This window comes from Drosophila serrata, unplaced genomic scaffold (assembly GCF_035046125.1).
Source record: "Drosophila serrata isolate PLE 108 unplaced genomic scaffold, ASM3504612v1 contig_347, whole genome shotgun sequence".
NCBI classification, from domain to species: Eukaryota; Metazoa; Arthropoda; class Insecta; order Diptera; family Drosophilidae; genus Drosophila; species Drosophila serrata.
The window spans coordinates 1,451,138-1,470,787 of NW_028257245.1; the positions used below are offsets into that span (position 1 = coordinate 1,451,138).

At 39.4% G+C, this 19,650-nt stretch overlaps 1 protein-coding gene across 3 annotated transcripts in view; it reads left to right on the forward strand.

The window, feature by feature from the left end:
* LOC110189550 (uncharacterized) overlaps positions 1-19,650 on the forward strand; it is a 68,978-nt gene that overhangs the window by 32,206 nt on the left and 17,122 nt on the right. For 2 of the 3 annotated variants that reach the window (XM_086838333.1, XM_020959680.2), the window contains 3 exons: positions 12,656-12,708; positions 15,926-16,988; positions 17,128-18,717. In XM_086838333.1, coding sequence (XP_086694459.1) covers positions 16,020-16,988; positions 17,128-18,717 — 2,559 coding nt within the window. In that variant the 5' untranslated portion in view covers positions 12,656-12,708; positions 15,926-16,019. Of the gene's footprint in view, positions 1-5,539; positions 5,609-12,655; positions 12,709-15,925; positions 16,989-17,127; positions 18,718-19,650 lie in introns of all 3 variants that reach the window. The other variant, XM_086838334.1, reaches the window with a different exon arrangement.

Consider the following 19,650-nt stretch of genomic DNA (forward strand, 5'->3'; position numbering starts at 1 on the left):
AAGTTTTTGCCCCTGGCTGTGACTTCAATTGCTGCCATAAACTCTTTTCTTCCCCCTCCGTCCTGGCTTTTCTTTTACTTGAGTAGGAAAATGCAATGAAGTGAAGCAAGCCAGAAAACAAAACGCTTTTTTCTCGGCATTTTCTTTGTGTGTGTGTGCTTGGGTTGGAGGGGGACTCTTTTGTTTTGGTCTCTGCACGTGAGAGCGGGTTTGGTTTTTCTCTTTTCTTGCAGCAGCAGCATCCTCCTCCTCCATCTTTTCACATTTCCCCGGCTGCGGTGGCAGGTTTTTCCTTGGGTGAATGCACTTTATGGGACTTGCGGTGTCCGTTATTGTTACAGTTGCCTCTGTTTTCGTTATTTTTGCACAAGAAAAGCGGACTCTACCCCAGCTGAACCCGGCTGCCCGAGTACTTTGACTTATGACTGCCAAGCTGAATGCCTGTAAGACTGAATGCCTGAATGACTGAATGACTGAATGACTGACAGTATGACTGTATGACTGTCTGAATGACTGACTGTCTGAATGAGTAAATGACTGAATGGCTGACGGAGCGAACGAGTAAATAAATGCTCGAGTGCCGGTCAGACGGGCGCGTGCTCATAAAAATTTGTGCGAATTTGTGCCATGCACTTGAAATAAATAAAGAAAATGAACAAAAATAATAACAAATATCAAACTGAACTACTAGAAATCATAAAGAATCTCTTCTATAAATTTCTTATAAAGTAATAGTTAAACTATACTCACCCTATAACTTTTTAGGGTTTCCTTGTCTTTAATAATTCAAGTTTCTTATTCTCCTTAGTTTAATGTAAGATTTTTCCCTCAGTGTCTGAGAATGACTCTTCCCTCACCCCCTTCTTGACCTTCGGCTTTTGTTTGTGCAATTACATTTCGCAAAATGCAAAAACATTTAAGTCAATTTTCGCGGTTAGCCGTGGCGATCGTTAAGATGTGCCTGTTCTGATCCCCTAAAAAAAAAGCACAACACAATTGCGCCTCAATCAGGCGGAACTGTAACGATTTTTGTGGGCTCTCGTAAAAGTGCTTTCCAAAATCCAAAAGAACCTTGGGGGGTGTTTTGGGAGGGGTGCGGCATGGATCATAAAGAATTCAATGCCTCGAGTGCAACGACGCAATGACCCCACTCGACAAAGCACCTCACTCACCCCAAAGCACATTACAAAAAAAAAGAAAAAATATTTTACAAATCTGTTGACAGTTTTTGAGGCGCAAAAAACAATTTTTTCACCCAGACAGTCATTTGTGATCTGTACACGGAAAGAAATGTTGGGATAATAATAATAATAATAACACAAAAATAGGGGTTATTGAATTAGTCACGCTTCATCTGGATTGTTTTGACTGAGCTTTAAGTAAATATACCTTCAAATTTATTAGACATAAAAATATATAAAACTATTGTTTTAAATCTATATAAAACAAGTTTATTATTATTACTGTGCATATAGAAAGTGGGTGGTCGCTTAAAGGGAACTATGGGGAGGTAATTTTGAGTTGGGGAAGACGCATGTTTGGAATTTTCAATGAATATCACGCATACGCCCTGTCTGTCGAAATATTCTAAGCACCACATTTATTGCTAAGCAAAAATAAAAAATATAAATAAAATAAATGGGCGTGTTTGTCACCTTTGGAAATAATAAACCAAAAATGTAAACAGGAAAGCAATAGAAAACGAGCTTCTATTTTTAAAGTTTTCAATAAAATTGGATGGAAAATTTTGTTCGAGACACTCTGTATTATTTTTCCATGTTTATTTAATACACACATTGAATGGGCCATGAAATTTGAAGTTTTTTTTATTGTTATTTATGTCTGAATAGTTGCACAAATAATGACACTAGAAACGGCCTTTTCCGCCCCTTACATGCACATAATAACCAAATTGTAAAGCCAACTTTGCATATATGCACAACAGACAACAACTATGCATAAATTTGTATTCCTAGGATGGGTTTTATCACTTTAGTTTAATATGCATTTACCCCAATTTGGGTAATTTTAAATGTCTGAGAATGGCTTTTATCCCATATTTAATTTTATATTCCCCACTTGGACACGCAAATTGATAAGAGTTCTTGGCCATAAAATAATAAACCTTCAGACAGAGCTGCGTACTTGCACTTGCTCTTGGGGGTTGAATGCACTTTATTTACTTCAGATAAGCTGGGCATAATGGGTTAATGCAAGGAGAATGGGAATGTTGCGGTTCAGTCCTCTGTTTAACACAAAAATAATTCTTCACAAAACTTCCCACTTCCAAGACTTGTTTCTCTAATTAATAATCAAAGAAAATTCAGGGAACTTTGTCTAGTTTTCCCTTGTGTCTCTTTGAACACAACTTTCCCTTTTGAAGTCAATTAATTCACTTAATTATTTAAAATATATACAAAAGTGCAGTGCCTATAAATCTTTGTATTTCGTGGGAGAGAGGCTGCCCCTGACTTTGAACTTGAATGTTGGAATAAATTGATGTATTTTTTTTGTTGTATTTTATTTATTTATTTGTATGCCACTCACAGCACATACTTTGGGCACAATGCCTGGCGATTGTTGTGTGTTGTTTCTTCTTGTTGATTTTTTATTTTCGCCTTTTGATTTTGCCAGTTTTTCGTGTGTAATTTAAATTTATTTTACAAGCCGCCTCGCTAATGAAGTCATCGAAGCGAATCGCCGAGTTGCGTAAGTCTAGACGAAGCTCCATTGGGTGGTGGCGATTGCTGGAGGATTTTGGGGGTTACTAGGGGGAGGGAGAAGGCCATCAGACTAGCATAACAAACACGAACATTATACCAATTTCAGCTGAGTCATTTCCAGATAGAAAGATTCAGTCGCCATGCCCATACTATTGAGTGTCTTTCAGATGCCTTTCGACATCCAGATTTTACCAATTCAGCCAGCAACTGTTTTATGACAAACGCCTTTCTATTTCAACGATATTAAATTTGAAGAGTTTCAAACCAGACTTTATGCTGAGATGTCTAGCAATAAGTTAAGTTAGAGTCGAGAGACTTATTCCAGCTGATTTTTCAATTACTTCTGAAACTTATAAAATAGTTTCTAGTTATAGAACCACATTTCAACAACTTTATTTTAATAACCAAAGCAAATGCCAACTGAAATAAGTTATAAAGTTATCAAACTGGTCTGGAGTGTGCTTGTAAAATAATATGCCCTATCACCAAAACAAATACAAAAGACAACGGAAATAACTTGAATTTTGTCAAGTGTTTTTGCCACAAGCTCTTTTTTTTGTTAACCGATTGCACCTCCTTATCTTTTGAGGCCATTAATCTATATAGAGAAATAATTTTATCATTGTATTTTCCCCAACTGTTTCCAGACAATGATGTTTTTATCGTTGATTGACTGCGATGATCGTCAAGTGATTCATATTCAGGTCTTTGTTCTGGATCGAACTGATTGGATGGTGATTCAATTTTCAGCTTAGCTCCTCCTTTGTTACCCAATCCGATTCACGATCCAGTGAACTTTTAGCTGAAATCGCTGGAAATTCTATTTTTTCCAAGGGTGCAATAACCATTTGGCAACACTCGTCAGACAATTAATAATTCAATGCTGCACCGTTGCATTCGGCATGCAGCTCAAGTAGACAATAACTCAATTAGGAACAGAAAATAATTTAAAAACCAACAAAAACGAATAGGAAAAATAAGAAAAAATACATACAAAATGTGCAAACTGCACGGGGGAATGAATTGCATTGAACGCCCATTGGGGCGTCAATTGCACAATAATTGAGTCGAGACTTGTCGCTGGGCCTTTGCAAATTGCATTTTGTTTATGCTGCCATCGAGGTTTTCGATAGATATTTAGAGTATATATATGAGTATATATATTAGTATATATATATTCATATGCCATATCGGGCATTGCAATTGCAGTCGTCGAGACAATCACAAATGTATTTTTAGTCCGTTTGCCGTGCGTAACTTGGTCAAAGCTAAAATGATTGGCAAATCAGAAACGAAAAACCGGGCTGAGGTTGCGATTTAACAGAGAAGACCTCGAAATCACTTGGCCGGAATGCTGCACATTTTGTTTTTTTTTTGTATATTTATTTATTTTTGTTTGAATTTAACAATTTCCCATGTTTTCGCTGTTCCTCTTTTTTCTTTCTTCGGCATAATCAAAAGCCAAACAAAGTCTTTCCGCTTTGGCCAGCAGCCAGAAGTGAAAAATTCTTAAACATTTATCGATGATGATGTGCCCACAAATGCTGTGGCACCCACTAAAACCGAGAAATAAATGTAAATTGTTGAATTATTTATGGATAAAACACACGTTTAAATTATATTGAATTTGAGGAAATATTAATGAGAAACCCGAATAAATGCATGTTGTATAAAAATTATTTTGGATAGGGAAATATATCAGATGAGGAACAAGAATTTCAATGCCATGAATCATGCCAAGAGTAAATACAATTTACCAAGTATTTAAGCAATTTATTTTGTTTACTGTTTACTTAATTCGTGCTTATGGTATTTATTCTATGATGGTTTCCGAGACATAATTACTTTACTATGGGTGTAAATATAGGGTTTTATAAGAGATGCAAGAAATAATGTATATATATTTGCAATAAATTCTGCCGCAAATATAAAAGATTAATATCACAAAATATATATACACTTTAGTTCAGTGAAATACCACCTAGTTTTTACAGTACGTATTTATTAACCCAAAAAGAAGGCTTAATTCTTCATAATTTCCATGTAGTTAAAATATGAAAACATCTGACAGAGCTAAAAAAAAACTTTATGCACATTACAAATGCGAAAATTGAATCACAAAGCGGTGAAGCCAAATAAATATTAAATCATTAAAATAGCTGCAAAAAAAACGGGAATCGGTAAACAATGTTCGGAACAAAGCCGCAACTGAATTATTAATGTGGTCAAAAAACAGTTAATCCGAGTTCTTAAAATCTCATTCAAGTTTGAATTTAATGTCAATTGTGTAAAATTAAAACTGTTTAATGAAAACTGTCCGCTTCATTGGAAATTTCTGTTTATTATCGAAGCGTTTTTTTCCTGGTTGCTGGTTGGTTGGAAATGCAAATGGAGATGGGCGGAAAGCAATTCATTTTCCATATTTACCTTTTGTGTAAATTGCTACTACTATATAGTATACCCGAAACTCTCAACTAGAGTGAACCAAACTGAATTGAACTGAACTACGAGACCGTAATCACTCACAATTTGTGCCGCAGTTTGCGCAACTCAGGCGATCAGCTCAAGTGTTTCCATTTGCGACCGGATTGCAATTGCATCAACATCAATCAGAGTTGCTGTTTGGTGTTTGCTTTTGCTTTTTGCTGTATCTGCTTTTGCTTTTGCTAATGTGACTTGTCACCCACACTTTTCCTGGAAATGAAGCTGACTCTTCTTGCGATACTTACTTAGAATTACACACTCCACAAGGCTGCTTCTTTTTTACAACTTTTTTTTACTAACTTGAACACCTTTTTGCTCTTGACTCATTTCAGGTAAGCTGAAAGAAGGATTTAACTGGAGTTTTATCTCATTTTGTAAGCCATTACGTTTTGAGAGGCTTGGTAAGGCAGTATTTATATAGTTTAGTTTAGTTTATTTTGCATAAATATAACATTAAATTTGCATTTGTCTTACTATTATACAGATCATGGTAATAATAGTGATTGAAACTGCATTAGTTTAGTTAAACAATTGATCTCCTTATAAACCATGATGTAATTAGGGGGCTTAATCCGGTAATGAAAGCTTCATATTACCCAAGTTAAGCATTTAGTTCACAATTTATTCCACCTGCCCCAACGCCCTAAGAAGGCTTATATTTTCTCCAATTTAATTAAATTGGCAACTCAAACCTGTTGACCTTCAATCAATTTACCCTATCATTTCATATTTTTGTGTTTAATAAATGGATTTAGCTTCGGAGACTGTCAATACTATTGTTGTTGTGGTTGTCAACTGTCATTTATTTTACAATTCGAGTGTAAGTAATGCAATTTGCAAACGATATCCGTTGAGCATTTTCCACATGAAATGTTTGCAATTGATTTACGTCTTTTCATTTCCCACGAACATTTCAGAAAATTGATTTGCGTGTGCGGCCTTTCATCGACTTCAAACTAAGGCAAAATTCGGCCTAACAATGCCTCCATTGTCTATAAGTAATTCATAGGCTCACAATGGCAAATAGTTTATAATTGATATTATAGTTAATATTCGTGCTTCTTCAAGTATAAATATTTCGAATATATTTGTATATATTTGAGGGAAGGACGTACAAAGACCACAAAACAGAAGGCAGTGGCATTGTTCAAGTTTGTAAAGCATTTTCCAGCCATTCACGTCTAAATGTTTCAATTTGCTTAAAATCTGTTTACACAACTAACAAACAAGCAAACTATGCTGAGAGGATGGAAGGATAAAGAGATAAGAACAGTGCGTTTCAAATGTATAAATTATGGATGGATTTTTTATAGTAATAAATCGAATGGACTTAATTTGTAATACGGCACAAAGTGTCACTCGACTATAATCAAGATCAAGAGCACGTTTACTTCCACAAATCATAAAACTGTAGTTATGTTCGAATGAATTTTAACATAAATTTAAAATTATATCAAATAATGTGAGCTGTGCAGAGGTAAAATGTGATAATTTGACCAAAATTTGATTAACATCATGGAAGTTGTTAGACAATAAAGTTTCTGTTACGCTGAAATTCTGCAACATCTTCATTTGTTTTGCCTTACATCGTCCTACCAAAATTGTATTAATTAGCAACTTTTTCCCAGCAACATTAAGCTGAATTTGTCAACATTTTTTACTGCCTTTCGTATTGTTCAGTTTAAGTTTTTCATAAATTCGAGCCTAATTAGACAAATTATCCATGTTCTGTTTAATTTTACCCACAATGCATTAGGTACTCAAACTGGATACTCATTTTGCATTGAATACATTAAATGTGAACTCAAAAAGGAAGAGTATTGTATTGTTTTTTTTTTAGTATTCAGTTTATTTATGAAACTATTATAGTATTGAAAAAAGTTGCTTATATAGAAGTCAGCTGAGTTCCGAACTATATAATTCCTATTCCATTCTGCTAGCTACTTAAATATCTCTCTATAGCCCAAAGTCTTTTCGTTTTGAAACGCACAGTCCCATAGAAATGGAGATATTTATACCCATATGTAGATGAGGTGCCGGTATGATGTGGTTAGGAGTCAGGAACCACACCTTTTGTGTATGCGGGTGTGTTTGGGGTGTGTGTATATATGGACGTCCTGTCAAGAGCGACCGCCGCAAGGACAGCTGGCAAGAAGCAGAGGCAACATGACACAGCATACTAACCGCATATGTGCCAAAGATACATACATACATATATCCTATAGATAATACACCCGCACAAACACAAATGGCAAATATGTGTGCTTTGCGACTTTTAACAGCAGGTCCTTCTGCTTGCTTTTCGTTTTCGCCCGTCAATATTTTATAACGCCATGTGCCAAATTATGGTCTTCGCCACCAGAATCCCAAAAGCTATAGCCGATATATGCACACATATACAAATGTATGTTTTGTTTGCTGACAAAAATGTATTTACTTTGCCATTTGTTTGATTATCCCGTCGATGTCGAAATTTATTCCGCACGGAGTGTGAGATGATAAAGGAACATTTATGCGCTTAATTAAATGCCATGTGTAATGTAATTGAATCTAGGGGCAAAATTAAGTGCTTTAATTAATTTGCCTCTGACTTATAATTTATACATACCGAACATTGCTCATACGCCCCGTTGTGCCGTCTCTCTTGCGCTTTCGAGAGTTTTAATTGCACATTTTTCAATTAAAAACTATGCGAGAGGGCGAATCGAGTCCGAGTTCGGGGCGTGAGGCTGTAGATTTGTTTATACGATTGCATTGTTTAATTGAATTTACTGTAACAAATGAGAGTGCAAAGGCAGCGGCGAAAAACCAAACCAAACAAACAACATCAAAAGTTCACAAGTGCAATTAATTTCGGGTTGTGTGTGTGTGTGTTTATTTTTATTTTTATTTTATTTCGCACGGAGAAGAGCTCAATTTCAGTTGCTGCTTTTTTTTTTTGCTTGCTTGCTTCTGCTTTCAGCTTTTATTCTCAATTAATTTGGCCAACTATAAATCAGCCGAAAACGGTGACAATTTAAACGATTTATTCTGTTTGTGTGTTTTTATTTTTGTTTTCTTTAAATATATATATTTTTTTTGGAACAAGTGTGATATGCAAGTTGAAAGGAAAGCAAAATAAATGGCAAACTGTAAACATTGTGAAATGTTAAGTGTAAACTTTTTTTGCAATAAGAAAAAAAAAGAAAGGTGTTCTTTAAATATTAAGCGAGTTGTCCTAATATATTAATGTTTTTTAATGGAAATATAAAGAGCTTACTATCCATTCTTTCTATATACCATAAAAATAATTATTTCCCCACTTTAATAGCTTTTTGACTATTTAAAATTCGCTTTCTCAACAAATTGCATGTTTCTTTGAAGAAAATTCAAGTCCTTGTGCCTTAAACTTTGCTACAAAAGCCAAGGATGCCTCGATTCCACTTTGATTCAAGGAAAGGCGCTTCCAGGAGAGCTCGTCGAAATATATAAATCGCTCTTAAAGTTGCCACTGGCAACTTTTCTCGTTCATTTTCCTCTGGCAAAAGTTTGTTTTTGTTAGAATAGTTTCGTTTCCGTTTGTGTCTATCAATTCGGCTTCTGTTGTTTCATCTGTCTGCTCCTTTGCATTACATATTCCTCGCCTGCTGGAGCCAGGATCTGCACTTCCTGCTCCTGCATCACCAGACAGCTCCTGCTTTTGCCATTTTATGGCAGTTTTCGAACCGGAAATGTTAAGTACGGAAATCATGCGCGCTTGACTATGACAATGACATCGAAATACTTTTTTCTGCTCAACTCTGGCTGCCTTTGTGCATTTCCCTGTTATCTTTTTGCTGTTTTTCCTCCATTGTGCATAGGAAAAGTCAGCAATTATAAGACTTGTGTTCAGTTATTAAATTATTTATTTATTTTTTGGTTAAGCTTGCTGACGTACAACTTTTCCGGAAGCCATATTTTCGCAGTTGCTGCAAGTAAAATAAATGAAGTCATTTTCTATGAGCTTTAATTTCCAGAGAAGCTAGGAGTATTAACGGAGAATTAACGACATTAAATTCTAGCAAAATAATGTGCTTTCTATTCAGCTGACAGGAAGTATAATTTTCGGAATTTTCACAGCCAACGGCAGGCAAGGCATGGCAGTTCTTTCATCAGAAAAGCCCTCTCACAACTTGGCCAAGAGCCTCTGCTATTGGCACTTTAATGGATACACATGAAAGGAGGCAAAGTTGTGGGTGCAATGAGTGTGAGTTGGCCAAGTGCGAGCAGCTGTTGCAGGGAAGTGCGGTTCCAAGATGTTGCTTTTGTGTAGTTTGTGGCTTTTCCCAGCGACATGAAAATGGCGTCAGCTGCAACGCAGCAGCAGCAGCAGCAGCAAACTTCCTTTAGCCGAGGCTCAAACTGAAGCCAAATAATCGGAATTGAGATTTTGTGAAATGAATGCTGATTGCACAGACCCTAATAAGCCTTGCGTGAGCCTTTAATTTGAGTTATTTCAACGAGACATGTCTCTTCCACTCTTCCACACCCAGTTTCTATCCGACTCTCTGCGGCTTAAGTGTTGACTTTAAAAAACTTAAGTTCGGTCGGGCGAACATGGCGGATACGTAATTCAGTTACACACATCGCCTCCTTGGCGAAACACACATCTTGTTTATTTTAATATTATACAATCCCCGCCTCTGTCTTGTCTAGACTTTCGAGTGCCAGCCTCTCCTTTTTGCCGCCCTCGGAGAAGAGTGTAAAAGAAAGGGCGTGGCGGAATCGCGTTGTATCTCTCGGATGTGCGATGTAAAAATCCCATTTTCGAGGCTCAATTCCAGCGGGGGCGGGAGTCCTGCTCAAATTGCAACCTGAATCGCTGCAATTCTTTACAGATTCCATCAGGTGCGGCAGGTGGAGCTGACTGCCTTATGTCACGTAGTTGATTGAGATTCTATTGCCCCGACATTGATTATTGATGCACCATGGAAGAGGCAGGACCCTGTTGGATCTACGCCAAGTTTACTGTTTCTTTAAAGGTAACGCCTCAATAAATGTGGGCTAGGGAAGTAAATTCGGTTAGGAAATGTGTGAGAAATAGTAAAAGAGCTGTTTTTAAGTTTTCTATGACTAACTAGTGAGTAAAACTCTTGTTTTTGTTAAAGAATTTTCATTCAAGAGAAAATCTCTTCGAGTTTCCTCGAAAAATATAATTTTGTCAACATTATTCCTAAACAAACTTTATTGCAACCTCAAGTTTTATCTCATAGCAAACACCAATTAGTTTTCCCAAATGATTTTGCTTCTAACAACTTGTTTAAGCCATTATTTAATTAACTTATAAACATTTATCTGCATTGTAATCTTTATGAAGACCATATTTGTGTGTGTTGTGACGAGCGATAAAGGGAAATTCTTGTAATAAAACTCTGGCTTTGTTTTTGCCAACCGAGTCCTTTAGTGGAGTATACTGTTAAAGCCTTAAATGGGATTTGATTCTGGGAAGTGAGTCCCCAGGACTGGACTTTGCTGTGACTTAATTGAGATTCCAGCGTATGGCGCAATATACTGATTAATTTGTCACTTGTGCGAGTCCTTTCTTGAAGCGAGCCAAGAACTAAAGCTGCTTTCATGCATGGCTGTGGCTGTGTTCATCCTTTGGCTGCCATTCTGCCGGACATGAGATAGGGTCCTGCTCATTTTATTCCTGTGTCTGTCCTTTCCCAGAAAACCCTTTAGTGAAGCTAATTAGACAAAGAGAGAGAGAGAGAGAGAGAGACAGAGGGAGATTTAGAGAGAGAGAGACAGTTTCCTCTTGTTAAATATGACAAATATCACACATACGCTCCGTTGGTCGCTGAAAGTAGTTAGCAGTTGATAAATCTTTCTCTCTCAAGTTGTTGACGTCAGCAACTGCGTGTTTTTCCGCTTTCTTCTCGACTGCTTTTTTGTTATTCTGTACTTTTTATTATATATATACATATTTTTTGTTAGCTGTGATTACACAACTTTCTACTGTCGTCAACAAAACGAGCGTATCGTCGCTGAAACTTGATAAATGAATTGACTTTTGCCGTCGGTGACGGCTTCCTGACTTAGGAACAAGCTGTCAGGCGGCAAATGGGTGTGAGGGGGGCAGTTGTGTCAGGAGCAGACTGCAATTACAATTAACTTAATTTCCACGTGTGCGTGTGTGTGTGTCGTATACGTGAAACGTAGCACAACTTTCAGGGCAACCCTCTGGCACTTTGGCTGCGGAGGTCTTCTCATATTCATACTCTCATACATAAATGTGCATATATATAAATGTACTTACACATATTTATGGTTGTAGATGTGACCACTTGGCCAGGCTTAACCCCGAACTAAGTGGCGACCGCATGCCTTGGGTCTGCTGGAGGGTCGCGAGTCTAATTAGCCGCTAACCCACACACACACACAGTCCCTCGCCTCTGGCCCACACAGACACATAGCCAATTAAAATTCCCTTTTCAGTTAACCGCTGATGGTGGCCCAAAAGGTAGTTATGGCTTGTACATATTAGGGTCCGAGTTTAACAACAATTAATTGGGGCTTTGACGCGCACTAATTTGGCAGACATGAGAGTTAATGAAGAATGATCTAGAAATTACTATGGGTTTTTGAAAACGATTAAAAAAAGGTGTCTAGGAGTATGATTTTAAGGATGATTTATAATTTTGTAGCCCAAGTTTTGATACCTTTTTTTGTATTTATGTTATTACTATTATTTTCGAACTTTGCAAACCTAATTGATTCTTTATTTTTATTTTATATTTATTATCTTTGCCTTTATAACTCATTACATGTGGTTTTTAAACAATCGGTGAAAAGCTTCTTAATCATTTATGGAAATAGTTGTACAAAAAAAAAAAAAAAACGTAATAATCATTAAAAATCTAGAACAAAGGACCATGAGTAATAACTCTAGTAATAATATATTTTCTTATAAAAACTTTGAGTTTAACAACAATTAATTGGGGCTTTGACGCGCACTAATTTGGCAGACATGAGAGTTAATGAAGGATGATCTAGAAATTACTATGGGGTTTCGAAAACGATTAAAAAAAGGTGTCTAAAAGTATGATTTTAAGGATGGTTTAAAAATTTGTTACCCAAATTTTTTATAACTTTTTGTACTTATTACTATTATCTTTAGAACTTTGCAAACATATTTGCTTCTTTATTTTTGTTTTATATTTATTATCTTTGTCTTTATGACTCATTACAAGTGGTTTTTAAACAATCAATGAAAAGCTCCTTAATCATTTAAAGAAATAGTTGTACAAATAACGTAACAATCATTAAAAATCTAGAACAAAGGACCATGAGTAATAACTCTAGTTAAAACTTCGTTTCTATGAAGTTTGCATATTAAAATATATTATTTTTGCCCTTATTAAGTCTTAATTAGAATGCAAATAATAAAAAAATGATGCAGTTTTTAATACTCCTTTTTTTAATTGCAGGTTCAGCGGGAAATTCTTGTTTTTTAGTGCATTTGCCGGCTGTTTAAATTATGGTAAGTTTTGCTTTTCTATATTTTATTGATTGCCACACGGTAATTGAGTGAAATAATTCAGTGTTTTTTTTTGTACACTCACTCACCCACTCATACTCGACTCTTCATTAATTCCGTTTTGGCCAATTGACGTATGTCAATTAGTTGGCCTGCTGTGGCGATGATGAAACAAAACCCCATTTGTTGTCCGGGATTTTTTGCAACTTGATTGCTCGATTGTGATGAGGCTAACACAGGGTTAGAGCTGGAGACGAAGCCACCTCGTTGCATGTCATGATCGGGTGATTTGACAGTTTCTCGTTGCCACAATTAGCAGGGACTGAGTGGTGTAAAGTATCTGCGTATTGTGACTTTCATCAATCTTCGTTCGGCATTGACTGACTACTGGCTGCTGCTCTGCTGCTGCTGCTGCTGCTGTTCTACGTTCGCTTAAATGGCGTTAAATGTAAATGCACAAAAGACAAATTTCGGCATTTCACAATGTGCTCGGAAGGCGATTAATTTTGGGCCGGGAGGCATGCCACTTGCCACTTGCCGCTTGCCGCAGAACAGAAACCAGCAGTCAGTGTCAGCCGTGCGGCGGCAAATGTGTCTTGTAGATGTCCGCCCCACCGGAACCATTCCTTCTCTCACCTTTAACCCCCCGGGTGGTACTTCCTCTCCTCGTCCTTCTACTCGTCCTTTGACTTGGCCTTGTAGCAACGCTTATGTGGGCGTGGGCAAGCAATTTATCTTTCACTTTTTCCAACGCTGCGGCTTGTGGCTTCTCTCTTTGGCTTCACTTTTTCCATGCATAGAGAAAAAAATAATATGTTGATATCAGGTGAAGCTTAATTTGTTTTGTCTATTCTTACATTTTAAATTTAGACTTATTTTTAAGATTTTAACAAATAGTATTCTCTTCTCATAAAGAAGATATTATGTTACCATGGATAATGGCCATGGCTTAACAATATTTCATAAATAAGCCTACAGAAAATACCCATCATCTTTTCGTATTTGCACATGTTTTTCTCTCTGTGTACCTCTCCAAGTTGAGCTCGGCAATTATGCGTAATTCGCATTTTTTCGTTGCATACTTCGGTGCGTTGCGAGGGAGGAGCCTGGAGGAGCTTGGAGGAGAGAAAACCGAGCTGGGACGGTGGCTAGGCGATGGCATCCCAAAAATTAATATACCCACATACCTTCAATGCCTGAGTGGCATGTGCAGCTTGAGCCAGCTGCGGCTTCTGTTTCTGCTGCCAGCGTAATTAAGTTGAAATTAATGGAAAATTCTTGCAGGTCGGTGCCCGAAACTTCGCGATACAGTGTGGCTAAGATGGAGTGAAATATGCAAATATTTTGAACTTAACATGGCTTCAAGAGCTGATTTGGCATACGATTTTTTGGGAAATTCAATTAATTTAGTGAGATTTTTCAATCACCAAAAGTATGCCGAAAATTACCATAAAATAAAACTTACTTTCTTGTCCCTGGGCAATTTTCAAAAATGGGAACTAAAGAGTTATTTAATTTCAGTATAATCATTTTGTGTTATATTTTCTCATTCTAAAGAATATTAAAGCTTAGAATTAAAATTTGACTTGTCCTTCTTTTAATTGTTTGTTGTTGTTTCTTGACACACTAATATTCGAAAAACTATAAAGGAAAAGACAACTTCAATGAAATATTAGCATTTTATACTAATTTTCTGTCTCTGAAAATATTACTCGAATAAATATTGTGATTTTTATTTAATGTTTAATAATTTAAAAACTTTCCTAGAAACTTTCCAATTAATTCTAGCCTCTGGGCACTTTAATTCTTTTCTTTGGTCACACTAATCACTTAAGCAGATTTGTAATCTGTTATCTTATTCTAAAGATAGAGTTTACTTTGGTAATGCACTTTTTGTGTAATTTTAAATAATCTAAAATCGTATTTAATTCCAGCTCCTAAGCTCTCTTTATATAATTAGGACTTTATAAAGAGTTTAAATGTATATCAAAATTTTTATTTTTTAATTTTCTAAACAAATAAACATGTAAATTTTCGACAATTTTTGCTATGCAATCCATCTAAATTACTGAAAATTGTATTTTTCACTCTATTATTTACCAATTTGCAAGCCGTGGGGAATATTCATATATTTTTGAGCTCACTGGCAATGGCACCTGACCAGGCTCAAAGTGGAAAATAACTTAATTGACTGGATGGACGCTTGGTCGGAAAATTTTTAGTCGGAGGAGGCATCGTTTTCCCCGAGAGACTTTTCAACTCCCCTTCCCGATTTTCTCGGAGTTTTTCCTCCCCTTCTCCACACACACTTTTCATTTTCATTTATTCTGTTTGCCCAACGCAGAGTTTGCAAATTGAAATTGGTTTCTGTTGCATCGCAATGCAAATTTTCTGTTGCATGCTTTCCTCTGAGTGCGAATCAAACAATTTGCCGATTAATTGGCCTTAAATTGGCCATGTATAACATATATATTATATACATATATATTTTGGTGGATAATTTAAGGGATTAGCCCCCATTCATTTATTATACCTGGGCAGGACCCGCGAGATATTGCCGAAATAATGATGAGTGATGAGAAAAGCTCCATCAAAACGTAGCGACAGCGACACTAAAAGCAACTTAATATGGTTATGAAGCCTCAATTTTGGAGCTAATAATTCCATTATATTCACGCTTCAATTGGGTAGCTTTGATAACTAGGTTGCCTTGGTTATCCGCCACTCGAAGGACGCACAAAGGAGTACTTATCGGTTGGCCAGATTAAATTCCAAAGGGTGGTCCCCGAACAATGCCGAATTCTAATCAGAATGCAGAAACCCCTCACAATTCCCTTCCGGCCAATTGCCATAAATCCAATAAAGCCGTAAATGCAAATGCAGGTGCAGTTGGCACACCATTCGGATGGAATTCGTTGAGGTAGCAACTGTTTTTACACTGGCAACACGCTGAATAAATACGTATATTAGTTGCAAGCCCAACAAAAATATTGGAAAAGTATAAAGTTTTGAACTCTGAAAAGGGAAACAAAATTAGTTTTGGGAAAAGGTTTCTAAAGTCCTTGATTTAAAGCACCTTTGCTTTACTTGTCAGTTGACTTAATGAGGCTTTCAAAATAGGAATCATCTCTCCAATTAAATCACTTCCAAAGATTAATTACTTTTAATTGAACAAGTGTTTTGCTCAAATACTAAATAATTTATTTTCCTTTTATTACAGGCCTTTGTCAACATGTCGCTGCCGTTGCCAGCCACGGTTAAGCTGAGCACATCTCTCGCCAAGAAGCCGCTGATCGAGTGCAATCCGGGCCAGAATGCGGCCACCATTGGCGATGCCAGCATCGACGGGATTGCAGCCGACTGAAGTGCATTCGCATTCGCATTCGCAGCCGGTGCACGTGCCTGCCACGCCCTCAAATCCACAGGAGATCAATCCGGATCGAAGTACTCATAGTCACGCCAAACTGCCGCCACTGGAACTGCTGGTGGAGAACAAGATCAGCTATAGCAGTTGCTATCAGCAGCACACGCAGGATCTCAAGAGCCACAATCATAACCATAGCCACAACCACAACCACAACCAGAGCCGTTCCAAGCGAAACTCCTTGAGTAGTCCCTCGTCCAGCGAGGATTGTGTGAGCGCGGCCAGGGCTAGTGTCTTTGATGACGCCGCCGAGAGCTTTGTGATCAACTTTCCCTCGGAATCGACGACCGCACAGCATCTGCTGCCACTCTCGGAGACGGTGCCGCTGCTCACGCACATTGAGGCCACGGTGGTGGATAAGCAGCGATCCATAAGGCTGAATAAGAATAGTGCCTCGCTTATCTTTACCAAGAAGGAGTTGTCTCAGGGAAGCCATCATCAGCACCAGCATCACCTGCAGCAGCAGCACCACCACCAGCACCAGCAGAGGCGGCAGCACCACAGCAGTCTCTACGGAGTGGGCAGGAAGCCCACCAAGCATCTGCCTCCCACTCGAGGTCAGCACCAGCGACGCAGTCTACCGCTTAGCTACAACAACAACAATCTGGTGACCACAACTCCAGCAACACCAGCAGGAGGAGGAGTCGGAGTCGGAGTCGGAGTCGGAGTAGGAGTAGGAGCTGCAAAGCTTGTGCCGCTCAAGCAACACCACGGACCCGGTCAGACGGCACCACCCACGGCTAACGTTGTCGGTGGAGGAGCGGGAGCTGCGGCTCCGTCCGCCCGCAAACAGCTCTCCTACTCCTGGTACGCGCCCGTCTACAGTGCACTCGAGGAGGAGCTGGAGCAGGACTCGCGGGTAAGTCGCTAAACTGTTATACCAGATAATTACATTATTCTTAAGGGTTGCCGATATCCTTAATAATAATTACAACAACTTTGTCAAAATGAATTTTTTTAAAAACCCTCCAATTATACATTATTTTCTATGCTTATAGGACTCCTCGCCAATTCACAATCTGGCCAACACAAAGCAGCACCAGCGCTCCGCCAGCCAGAAGGCCACCAGTGCCGCCTCCACCACCCTGCATGCCACGTCCCGCCACGCCCACGTCCACGATTCCGGCGACGCTGAGACGGTTGCGCTGCTGGACACGCAGACGCGGAGCAAGGTCATCATTTCCTCGGCGAATGGCGACACAGGCGGAGCAGGAGGAGGCGGCGGCGGAGGTGGCTCTGGAGGAACAGGAGGAGCGTTGGGAGTCAATGGCGGACCTGGCCACGATCTGGAGAGCTCACTGGGACTGTCAGGTGGCGGGCAGTTGCCCCGAAGACGTCGCATCGAGAACTTTCTCAAGTCCCTGGTGGGACTCAAGGCGAGTAGCAGTCGAGCAGCAGCTGGAGGAGGAGGAGGAGGAGGAGGAGGCGGAGGCGGAGGCGGAGCCGGAGGAGGCACCGGAGTTGGCGGGATACCCGATCGGGAGAGACCTGCCTCGCCGGAAATACGGATCACACGGACTCCCTCCGAACAGGATGTGGTGCTTCGGGATCCCTCTGGCCGCCAGCTAGCAAATGGCCATGGGCGCGGCAGCCTGAGCATCAGTGGGTCAAGCAGCTCCCTAAATGTCGTCCAGCAGAAGATTTGGCACATAATGCGACGCGAGGGCAGCGCCAGCAGCCTGCACCATGAGAAGTCTCAGTCCATTGTCCAGTACACGGGACTGCGCAAGTGCGAGACGGTCCTGGCCCTCACCCGTCAATCCCAATCCCAATCCCAATCGCAGAACCAAGGCCATGGCCTCGGCCTGAGCCAGAGCCGTAGTCAGGGTCACTCGCTGGCCGTCCATGGCAGCGGCATCTTCAGCTCGAGCGGCGTGGAGCAGATCCGACCCCTGAATCGCCTCCGAAACAGTGTGAGCATCATGAATGGCGTGGGGACCTGTTCGCGCTGCTCCAGCATCCTATCGCTGGCTGCCTCCGGTTCACGCTACTCCCTGTCCAATGGCTTTGTGCCCAGGCCGGACTCGGCACTGAATCACCGGGAAGTGGAGGAGCTGCTGCAGCAGCAGCGCCGCAGTCAGGAGCCGCACATCAACGTGAATGCCCAGATCAGGCTCAGCGGTGGAGCAACGGCCGGTTCGACCAGTCCCAGTCCGCCGTCCAATGTCACAACGGCCACGCTCCACTCCAGCTGCGCCGCCAACCTGAACAGTGAGGAGCATCAGCATCAGCATGCACAGCACCAGCAGGGAACATCGACGCCCGCAACTCCCACGCCAACTGGAGCAGCACCTGGCGGTGAACTGGCACCCTTTGGCACAGATCATGCCTACCCGCTGACCGTGACTTCGCTCCTCTCCATGGCCAGTGCCAATCAGGCAGCTCAGGCCTGTTGTGTGCGGGATGGAATTGCGCTGAAACGTCGCGAGATGCTCGCCTCTGCGGATGTAACGCCCTCGGTGGGGACTCCGGCCACGCCCACCAATGTCAACTTCCAGCCCTTTACCTGCAAGCTGTGCCTGATCGATGTGGAGGAAGTGGGCGAGGCCATGGCGCTGCATCAGTGTGGATGTCAGTTCTGCATCGAGGTGAGTTCTGAAGATTACATTTTATGATAAATATAGTGGGAGAAATATAATAAGAGGAGTAACGCTTTATGCATTGAAAAGTCTTTGCTTAAAGAACAAATTGTGTTTGCAGTAAAGCTGTAGGATATTTAACTTAAAAACTGTATATTACAATCAATTAAGTAACTAAGAAAGTTTGCACCCCTACAATTCCCAAGCTAAAATATACTTTCAGAGAACAAATGATTAATGATCACCTTGGCCATTTCATGTTAATTTAAACATGTGACATGTGAAATGTATCTGCCATAAAATCAATTAATTAATAATCAGTAATCCACAGCAGTTTTAATCAATGTCAACCTCAATTAAATATATTCATATAAAGCGAAGGCAAATGAAAGGTTTCATTTATTATATAACATATTCTCGTAAATGACACATTTTTTGTAGCTCTGTTTATTTGCTGAATAAACACCTTGAGGCGAACATCTGTTGAAATTTGAGTAGTATTATCTAATTTATATTGCTTTTTCTTCTTTAAAAGCACTTAAACAAGCTAAAGATAAATACTGTGTATTTAAACAAATGGAGTTCGGCTGGACAAACAGAGGATTTAGCAGCCTGTGAAAAATGTATAAACCAGTCATGTTCGACTAATTTCTTTTTGCTAAACAGAAGTTATTTTTGCCAAGAAATGTTTCGGTGTTGAAAATAATGTTTGCATGGAGTTTTTGTGACGCCGGAAGAAGTGTTTATCAAACTGAAGCTAAGCATTATGTATTATAAATCCGACATGTATCAGGGGAAGTGGATGTCTAAGCAATATAAAGCCGATAAGAGATACACTTTTGTACCCAGTCATGCCACCGAATCGTATGAAATGAATAAGTGAATAGATTTTTATGCGATAATAATTTCCATTCGACTTTGCGGCTTAAGATAAAAATGTGA